General features: G+C 44.6%; 1 protein-coding gene across 7 annotated transcripts in view; it reads left to right on the forward strand.

Moving 5' to 3' along the window:
• The window catches only part of lat (linker for activation of T cells), an 11,504-nt gene extending 1,601 nt beyond the window's left edge, over positions 1 to 9,903 (forward strand). Inside the window, exons 2-14 of one of the 7 annotated variants that reach the window (XM_026163898.1) lie at positions 5,048 to 5,157; positions 5,379 to 5,412; positions 5,493 to 5,521; positions 5,707 to 5,760; positions 6,607 to 6,679; positions 6,815 to 6,858; positions 6,949 to 6,975; positions 7,809 to 7,845; positions 7,936 to 8,015; positions 8,102 to 8,125; positions 8,314 to 8,430; positions 8,569 to 8,639; positions 8,715 to 9,903. In XM_026163898.1, the coding sequence (XP_026019683.1) occupies positions 5,055 to 5,157; positions 5,379 to 5,412; positions 5,493 to 5,521; positions 5,707 to 5,760; positions 6,607 to 6,679; positions 6,815 to 6,858; positions 6,949 to 6,975; positions 7,809 to 7,845; positions 7,936 to 8,015; positions 8,102 to 8,125; positions 8,314 to 8,430; positions 8,569 to 8,639; positions 8,715 to 8,735 (714 nt within the window). In that variant the 5' untranslated portion in view covers positions 5,048 to 5,054 and the 3' untranslated portion in view covers positions 8,736 to 9,903. Of the gene's footprint in view, positions 1 to 2,056; positions 2,610 to 5,047; positions 5,158 to 5,378; positions 5,413 to 5,492; positions 5,522 to 5,706; positions 5,761 to 6,606; positions 6,680 to 6,814; positions 6,976 to 7,808; positions 7,846 to 7,935; positions 8,016 to 8,101; positions 8,126 to 8,313; positions 8,431 to 8,568; positions 8,640 to 8,714 lie in introns of those variants that run through there. The other 6 variants (XM_026163894.1, XM_026163897.1, XM_026163895.1 and 3 more) reach the window with 6 other exon arrangements.
• Position 9,904: the final 1 nt, after the last annotated feature.

Raw genomic sequence — 9,904 nt, forward strand, 5'->3', positions numbered from 1 at the left:
AGAGCGCTGCGCGTATCAGCGGCTCCAGGATCTCTGAAATGTGAAACAAAAGAAGAAAAAGCTGAATTTTCAGGTTTTTGTGCATCGCGGTCGAGGAGTCTTCTCGGGGCCACATTTACAGCCCCGCTCGGCTGTGTTTGGCGTCTCATTGCAGGGCCAGATGTCAGGTGACCTGGTTTGCTGTGAGTTCAGGCCGAACAGGCCGCTGGTGCCGGCAGGTTCTTCATACATGAGCAGATCTGCAGCTTCACTTCAGAGAAACAGCTTTCTTTACGTGGCAAAACCCCAAAACGCCTCCTGCCTTATTTTCAGTTGTCACATAATGTAGAGCACAGCAAAAAAAGAGTTCCCCTGTGGTTGTGCGCATGGAGGGCAGGTTTTCTTACACCTTTGTGTTTATGGCTGTCTTCACTCACAGCAAACAATAAAAACAAACACACAAGAGTGATTACATAAAAAAAATCTCATGTTTTAACCTCATATTTTTAGAACTGTAGCTGTTTGAGTTGTGAGTGAGCAACGCTTATTTATGATGCGCCTTCATGACGCGGTGCTGGAGCGCTGTGAACGAGAGTAAAATAAGCAACACGTTGGAGTGATGGAGTTAAAATGAGCAGCAGGCTGCTGTGTAAGCCTCCAGCTGCAGCTCAAAGCCTGTTTGCATCCTGTCTGAGCTGCACATTGAAGCGCGCTGACAGTTTGACGGAGCTGATTATCAGGACTTTATCTGAAGACTGGAACATGTGACTTCCTGAAGTTCACCCTGATGATGCCAGAAAACCTGCAGCACAGTGTTTCTACTTGACTTTAGTGTTTCTACTTTCTGTTGAGAATCGCAGGATCCCCCTGACTCAGTCAGACTCAGCGTCTTCAGTCCAACTCCACACATCAGAGCTGTGGTCTGGACTCGGGCCTGGTCTGGCTTCAGTCTGGAGCTTTTGGACTTTCTAACAAATTAAAAATATCTATATCACTTTGAAAATATGAGCGCTAATTCTCATTTTCATTTTTGCTGCACTCGACATTTTTGTGTATTTTATTGCTCACAGTTTGATAATCGTGAACAAACAGAAACATGTGAGGATGTTAGGGTTAAAAAATCCTGCTGATCACGTAAAGATCTCAGAAACTCAAGAATCATTAGGATTCATGAGTTAGTGCTAAAGACTTAGCCTGGTTATAAACCGTTACAGATACTTATAATCATTATACACTGGTTAAAATGGGTTATAGATGGATTAGAACTGGTTATAGATGATATATATTATTGTATATTATTATATTATATATATTATAATTATATATATATTATGTATATTATTATAATATTATATACCTTACAGTATAAAGCGCCTTGAGGTGACTCTTGTTGTGATTTGGCGCTATATGAATAAAACTGAACTGAATTGAATAACTGGTTATAGACGGTTAAAACTGTCATAATGGGTTATAGAATGGTTATAACCATTATAGATTAGTTATGATGGGTTATAACTGGTTATAGACTGGTTGAGGACTGGTTTTCAGCCATTTTTTGTTTGATTTCCAAACGTGGGCTCGGACTGGGTCTTGGACGTGGGGGTTTTTTGACTGATTTTGAGCTGACCTAGTTTCGTGTCTTCGGACCATCTCAGTGTCTACTGGGTTTAGACTCTGTATTAAAGGTGATTTGAGACCCAGTTTCAGACTGGTCTTTACACTGACTGGTTTCTGACTGAAGTTATTTTGGACTAGAAGAAAAATAAATTTCAAACAAATTTGTTTTGGCAGAATCTTGAAAGACGCGGCAGAGCTTTTGTGAATTCGGGAGGTCTCTTTTGTCTGTCTGTGTGACTTTAGACTTTCAGATGTGGCTTTGGGCTTGGTTTTAGACTGGTTTCAGCCTAATTCAATTACCTAATTTTATCTTTGGTTTGATCTGATGCGGTTTCAGGGATTAGGTTTAGATCCACCTTTGGACGGATTTCTAACCTGCTTTTGAAGATTTCAAAACATATTTGATTAATTTCATGGATTTCATGGCAGTTGAAGAAACTGAATTAAAGCATCGTTAAGAAGATGATGTAATAATATGAAAGGATGTAATCGTTCATGAGCTGAGTTTGATGTTGAGCTTTGAGGTGTGGTGCATGATTTTCACTGTTGATATTTGATTTTTAGCTCAGAAACATGTGCAGCTCAGATAAAACCGATCATTATCAGTCAGTTCGTTTCCTTTGCACAGCTGTGACCTTATTAGACGAGCTTCTGTTTGCTGACAGAGTTTAATAAAACCTTTCGGGGGGTTTTGTGGCGGGCTCTACATTTGCAAGATGGCGGCCTTCCTCGCTGCAGTGTGGAATTGATGTTTGTGAGATGCAGTAAAAGCTGCGAAGCCGAGGCCGAAGATGTTCGTCTGAGTCGGGTTTCCATCATCTTGTTTCCTCTGAAGTGTGTTTCCAGCGTTCGGAGCCGGCTGGCCTTGTTTACTGGAGACTTTTGGGTTTGCAGGGGAAAGAAAGCGAGCAGTACCAGTCAGTCGCACCACGTGGTGGATGGTTTTCCTTCCTGTGTGACGCACCCCTGAGAGCAGATTAGCATCACACTGTTCTTTGTGATAACTCAGGAAGGTAAAAACCACCAGTTATTTAAGAAAATAGGACAGCCGGTTTCATTTGAACAGCTTCCTCGTGTTCACGGCCTCGTGTGATGAAGACGAGCACACGAGCGTTTGTCAAACTCAAACTTACTTGTGGCAAAATGAGTCCGATTATAATGTGAGATGAGCTTTCCTGGTCGTTCCTGACAAGTTTGTGAAAATCTGTATTTTGTATGATGTGCTGGTGCAAAAGAGACCTGCTGTCAATGACCTGCAGACAGCTTAGAAAATCAAACCCTACCAGACCTCAGTCACGTAAACTGCTCTCTGCTCAGTTTCAGTGACTTGTTGTGGAGCGACAGAGGCCGCCCGCTAATGTTAGCTAATGTTAGCTACCGGTAATGTTAGCTAATGTTAGCTAATGTTAGCTAATGTTATCCAGGTTCCTGTGGCCGTCTGTACTTCATGTAAATGATGACGGTACATCATTTACATGAAGTACACGTAGACCCGAGTATGTCAAAATGTGACTTTAGTTTGGTCGTCTGATCCCACAGAGTCCCGGCTCACCGACGCACCGTCTGTACTTGTGCTGGATGAAGATGCTTCTTCACATCTGTGGGTGGATGTTTGGGTCCAGGGTGTTGCTCCAGCAGGAATTTGGTGTTTGTGATGTGATGTAACATGTATATGGCCCATCATAAGCATCGGTATCACTTTTCAGATTCATGTCTTCTGCAGGTTTTCCTTTCTTTTTTCTGACCTTACTGCAGGTAACAGTCAGAGTTGAGCGGGTGCAGCAGCCCTCAGCTCTGCACACATGCACTTTTCCTCCAGTGATGTAGAAATGTAGCATGAAACCGTTTGTCAGCCAGACCACAAAGGTTTCTGGTTTTTATGTCTCATCCAGCGCAGTTCGGGTCGGCGTTATGAACCCGAGGAGGACGGCTTTGATCGCACGACTTCTGAACATTTAGCTTCAAAATCTGAATTAAACTGAAGCTTTTGTTTTGTGTTTGAAGCCAGTGGAAATTTGACTTGTTTGTGCAGCTTCATTGGTGGAAGTTTCCAGTTGTTGTGTTCAAAAGCCGAGAAAAACCACAGAATGAAAAACACCAAACTTCCAGAGAAGAGACGGCTCGCGGTAACAATCCTCCATGCTCACGTTTAAAGACTTGTTGTTGTGAGGAGCAGGTTTTTCACGGCTGAGACTCTGTTTTTTATTCTAACCAGAATGTGTGTGTGCACGTTTGTGGGACACTTCCTGCTTCCTTTTTTAGCATTAAATGGTGAAACACAATCATCGGCAGAGAACAAGAGCTCACGCGCTCTGCAGGCCACCGGACGCCCGCTTCAGATAAACAGGCTCAAACTAGAAGACGCTGCCTGTAAAACAAAGTCTCCAATATTTTGTCCTCCTGTAAAAACTGAAGAAAAAAACCCACTCGTCTGTTGAAATGAGTGGATTAGTCCAAACCCTAACCATAACCCCAGGTGGGTCAGCACTGACCTGACACAGGTTTACGAGTTACTCTTAATCCAAACAGAACAAAAGCACTCGGCCAGCGAATCCTTCACTCGAGGGAATTTTCTTTCTTTCAGGTCTAAAGAAAGTCCGGATCAAAACGTGCTGCTTCGTCTTCACCCAGCTTCCTGAGATTCAGCTTGTAGCCTTTTGAGTAACAAACAGCAGTGAAAACATGACCTGAAAAGGTTTTTCACTCAGAGTGGATTTGTATTTTTCCCACTGCACTAACTAAACCATCAACCTGACAAATGCCCCCACGCCATGACGCTGCCGCCGCCATGCTATATAGCTCATGACCAGCTCATGACTGTGTGTGTGTGTATTTATATATATTTATATATATCATGATGAAGATTAAAGTTTTTAATGACTAAAGCAAAAAACTATTCCCAGCCAATCGTCGTCACCACGAGCCTTGACCAATCAGATTGCTTTCATCCGATCCAGCCTTTGCTAATTATGTCTCAGTAACTCAGTCTGGCACGGCCTGGACTGCTCAACGCAGCAGATGATGTGAATGCTTCTGTGAACAGGACATCCTTTTATTTGTTGACTGATTAGATCGATAGCAGATGTTCAGATGTTCACTGGGAGTGAGGGGCACGGCTCAGAGTCAGAGAGGCTGAGACAGTCTGAGCATGTGCAGAGGAGGGAGGGGGGATGATGACGATGGAGCTGCAGGCAGGAGGAAGACCTCAGAGGAAGTTCAACAGTAAGCTGTTTGGTTTCCTGCTGTGCAGATTGATGACTGATAACAAAGTGAAAGTAAACTTCAGAATCTGAACATCACTTTAGGCTCAAACACATCTGATAAAGTTCAGGTTTGTTCCAGGTTTGATCAAAGTCTGCTTTAAATAACTGAAGTTACTCGACCTCAGTCGTCCTTATCTGCAGTGACGGAGGTTAAGACCTGACCTGTGATCTTCTCCTTTCCCTCTCAGATAAACCATGGACTTCTCCTGGTTCCTTCTCCTCGTGTCGGCCGCCGTCTTCGTCTCCATCGTCCTCCTGGCCGTCATCTGTTTGGACTGCAGGAACAAAGGTCCACTGCGTGGGTGAAAGTTGCAGTTGACACTGTATCAACCTGCGGCTAACCGCTGTTAACCACAGGCTGACCTGACTCGAGCACAAACCACCCTGTGGTTTTCAGAAACGCCTTTTATCTCTGACTCAGACCAGATCTTTCACACCCATCGTGTCCAGCACAGCGTCTTCTGAGATTTCTGCTTTGAGCTACTGACACATTATAATCTTTCTTTTCTCGCCCATCAGGGTCCATCCAACAAACAGCTTCAGAAGAGTACACGTAAGTGTTCCCGTCTGCAGCACAGAGGAACTTTTCATCGATGAGTCAAAGCTTAGAAACGATGATGTTTGTTTTTTCAGATCACCTGAATTCAGAGTCATCCATGCAGGTAAGTCTGAAACATCAGTCCAACCATCAGCTCAAACCAACGGTCCATGAACACGTGGTCGATTCTGCTCTGCGATGTCGGTCACTCATCACCTTCACATTTCCACCTCTGTGTTTTTACTCTGTGCAGCTTTGCGTGACTCACACTTCACAATAATCGGTCTCATTATTGCTCGTCTCTTTAAGCTCCTCTCTCCATGCCGACTTCCAGAAGCCTTGCGAGCGGCAGCATCAGCGTTGGTAAGCTTTGAAATCAGCCTGAGCTTTGGTCCGACGTGCACGGATTTTCTGTGTGCGTACCTTCAAACTGTGGTCACATTTAACATCAACGCTGACTTCAAATGAAATAACTAATACAATACAACCTTCTTTGTATAGCACATTTAAAAAGCAGCGGTACACCAAAGTGCTTCACAGTAATACAATAAATTAGAGATAGGAACAATAACAGGGTCTAAATACACCAACAGGTGGAGCGCACGAATTAGCCTCAGCGCAGTGTAAATACAAAACACAGAGATTATTCAGCAATAAAATAAAATGATTAAAACTACGTAAGGGAACATTTGCAGGATACAGGCACTAACTAGGGAAGGCTAGATTGAATAAATGGGTTTCAATCACGATTTAAAAGATTGAACTGATTCAGTGAACAGCAGTAGGACGATTATTTCAGAGTTCGGGTGCAGCTATGGCAAAAGCATGATCACCTCTGGCCTTCAGCCGAGACCCAGGCTGCACTGAGAGCGATTGTTGATCTCAGTGCTCTGCCAGGAGTGTACAAGCTGAGAGGTTCAGTAAGATATCTGGGAGCAAAGTCATTTATCATTTTAAAATCAATGCGGTATTTGATGGGAAGCCAATGCAGGTCAGCGAGGATGGGAAACAAGTGTAACTAGCTGATGCAATCTGCTGGTTTGGTTTTACGGAGGTAAACGAAATAATAAAAACTGAAACTTTGAGCTTTTAGGAGAAAGTAAAGTTGTCCCCTCCCCGAGGATGGACGACTGCTCTTAAAAACGGATACGAGTGCTTTATACCTCTCTATGCTGATGATGATGAAGCTAACACTGATCTGTGTTCCAGCCCAGCCGACCCTACCCCCGAACCCCGTCATCATTACAACCCCTCCACCTGACCCCCACCTGCGGCTTCCTTTGTAAGTCCCTCTGTGTTATGAGCGCACCTGGTTCAGGTGATGAACGTTGGCGAGCAGGAGACGCTCTCCTGGGAGCGTGCAGAGCTTTAGAAATCGTTGTGTGATGTGCACAGATCTCTTTTTTGTGTTTCACAGTTCAACCAAACCTGAGCACAGACCTTACACCCCAACAGAAACTGGTGAGCCTGGAAAGGACAACGCATTATTTAAGTTGTATTTTTCTGTTTTACCTTCTTACCCAAACCTGTTGCTCCAATTCTGTCCTACAGAGAGCAACCCGAGTTATGAGAATCCAGGTACGGGTACACCCTCCTCTTTTTGCAATCAGACCCATTTGCATTTGCACAGTGAGCCCAGCATCAGTCAGATGAAGCTCAGATCATCAGATGCACAGACAGAGCTGTGGTCCAGAGGATCAGACCCATCTGAGCCGTTTTGGATTAAAGAGAGTCATTTTTGATGAGCCACACGATTAGACTTTATGCCAGGAGTACACCGGCTTGTTGCCTGTTCAGAGGAACAGCTCAGAGGAGCTTCGTGAAGATGTTTCACCTCTCAGGCTGCCACAGTTCAGAACTGACATCTGATCTGATAAGTTTAGACTGGTTGGTGCAGAGTTGGTTGGAGGAGGTGGAGGTAGATGATCCGCTGCGGTGACCTCTAAAGGAAGCAGCTGGGAGATGAAGATCTACTTTTAATCTCAATATTGTGACATTTCTGTGTGAAAAACAAAAACCAGTGACTGACTTTCATCACTTTGTCTTGTTGGCGTTGACTTCCAAGACCTGAAGCTTCTCGGCCTCCAAAAGCGATTTATCAGTGAGACTTGCGGAAACTGTTAGACTGGATTTAATAGGTTTAACTCTGAGATTTTAGGATTTATTTAACTTTGAGATTAGTTAAACTGGACCTGGGATTTAATATTGGACCTCTTTAACCTGGTTATGGTTGTAGTGGACTGGTTAAGCTCTTTGGACTGGGAGAGCTGGTCTGGACTGGGATTGGGCTGCAGACTCGGATTAGAATCTGGGATTTGTTAGATTTAAGTCAGGAAGAAAACTCTGACCTTTGACCCTGTGATGTCAGTGTGCAGGAACGTGATGTTTAGCTGACTTTTGTTTTTCCACAGAACCTGAGAAGGACGTTGACGATCATGATAATTACATGTAGGTTTCCACGTGCAGCTTCCAGCTGGTGTTTGCACCTCAGTGATGGCGCTCTAAACTGATCTTCCTCTTCTTCTGTGGTTTCCCCAGAGAGGTGTTACCCGACAATCCGGAGGAGAGCAAAGGAGTCCCGGCGGACATCGAGAGCCGAGCCTCGACGCCCAGTTCAGGTGCAGTTTGGATCTTTCATCGTAAAACACGGATGTTGGGGAGTCAACAGAATGTGGACTCATCAGCTGTTTGTGCTCTTTCACAGATCATAATTACGTGAACCTCGATGGTAAGGCAACATAGTTGTTCAGCTTCAACGCGTTTCAAACGTTTCTTTTCCTTTTATTTAAAACGGAAACAAAACAGGAAAGTATGACAAGTTTTAAAATGTCTGAACGCCAAAACAAGCAGCTGTTCAAACAGAAGTCAGAATTCATTTTTAATCACGCCGCATCGCCGCCTCTGTTCTCTGCTCAGAAGAAGACGACGACGACGAACCCTATGAGAACGTGGCACCAAAAGGTATACTGCACTGCGCACCCGACGCTATGCTCCAACTGTCCGGTACCTTCCCCCGTCGTGCGACTTATCAAAGTAAAGTTGTCTTCTTTTGATTGACATGTCATCAGCAAATAAGCTTCGATAATCCTCTGTGACAAAATAACTCACTGAATGTTTTGGTTTTTTAAGCACACGTGGTTATAAAAGGTCGGATGTTTGTCTTTTGTTCAGGGTCCACTCCAGGTTCATCCGCTCAGAGCAGCGAAGACGAGTACGAAGAGTCCAACTACGTCAACCAACCTGTAAGTCGAAGCGACTCGCCAACATTCAGCTTCTCGTTGGAGACGTCGGCTCAGTCGCTGTCTTCTTCTTTTCAGATGGGACTAGTCAACCACTGACGACCACATCGAGCGTTCACCTTCCTCCATAACGACGCCCGACCAGTTTTTTTTGTTTTGTGTTTTTTTTAAGCTGAACGACTGAGATAAGAAACTGAGATGAAGACCTGAAACACCTTCCTCCCCACTTCCTGCAGGCTCAGCAGTGTCAGTGTGATCAGACTGACGGAGGCGTAAAACTGCACATTTGAAACTTCCACTTTGGCCATCAGATACCTGGAAACCAGGTAAATGCCAGCCGTGCTCTGGAGGAATCCATCCTGTTCCAGCGGCGTCCTCGGTCCAAACAGGAAGTCAAGTTTTGCTTCTTTGGTTTTGTGTAAATATCTGCTGGAGTGTTTTTGGACCTTTACGCTGCAGTTACACTCGGGAACCTGGAGCGGCGCGACTCGACCGGAAATGACATGTAATCTGTTTACGGTGAGGATTTGTATTTGTGTGGCGTATCCGGCCCAAACGTCACTGCTCTGAAACAAAAACTGCAAAATTACACACTCGGCAATAAAAGCAGAATACAACCGGCCGAGCGTCCCTGCGGCAGACGAGCCCGATCATCGCGCCAGCCCGTCACAGCGACCGCAGACGGCCTCACGCCAGCTGATCTCTGCCGTCACCTTATTTAAATAAATGAAAGTAATAACCGGCAGTCAGATTTCATTTCCTCCTTAGTGGGTAGACTGCCGTCCCATTTTCAAACCTGCTCCCCCTACAGGCTGGAACCGGAACAGGAAGTCGCTGTGCAGGTTTCCCCGAGCGTCACCATAGAGACACCATAGAGTATTTATAAGTCACGAAGGTGGGAACACTAAATTAGGATCCTGTTATTCGCTTTTGTAGCAGCGACAAATCCAGCAGTGCGAGGAGGCGTCAGATCAGTTTCTCTCCCGTGACTCTGACTCACAGGTTTCTCTCTCTCTTTAAATATTTGACTTAAATACGTTAGGTTTTATTTCATTGGTTAACTCTTCCTTTCACACGCCTCGCGTCATGAGGGGCGACATGTTTGAGCTTTACTTTGATGACACCTCCTGAGAACGTTCTCATCCATCCAGTGTTTTTCATGTATTTATGTGCAGTTGCTGTTTGCTGTCGTCTCTGGGCCTGTAAAAACCTGAGTGTGAGAACAAATGTTTTTTAAAGAACTACAAATTAAATGTTTTAAAGAAAAC

Source organism: Astatotilapia calliptera, chromosome 4 (genome assembly GCF_900246225.1).
Source record: "Astatotilapia calliptera chromosome 4, fAstCal1.2, whole genome shotgun sequence".
Taxonomy (NCBI): Eukaryota; Metazoa; Chordata; class Actinopteri; order Cichliformes; family Cichlidae; genus Astatotilapia; species Astatotilapia calliptera.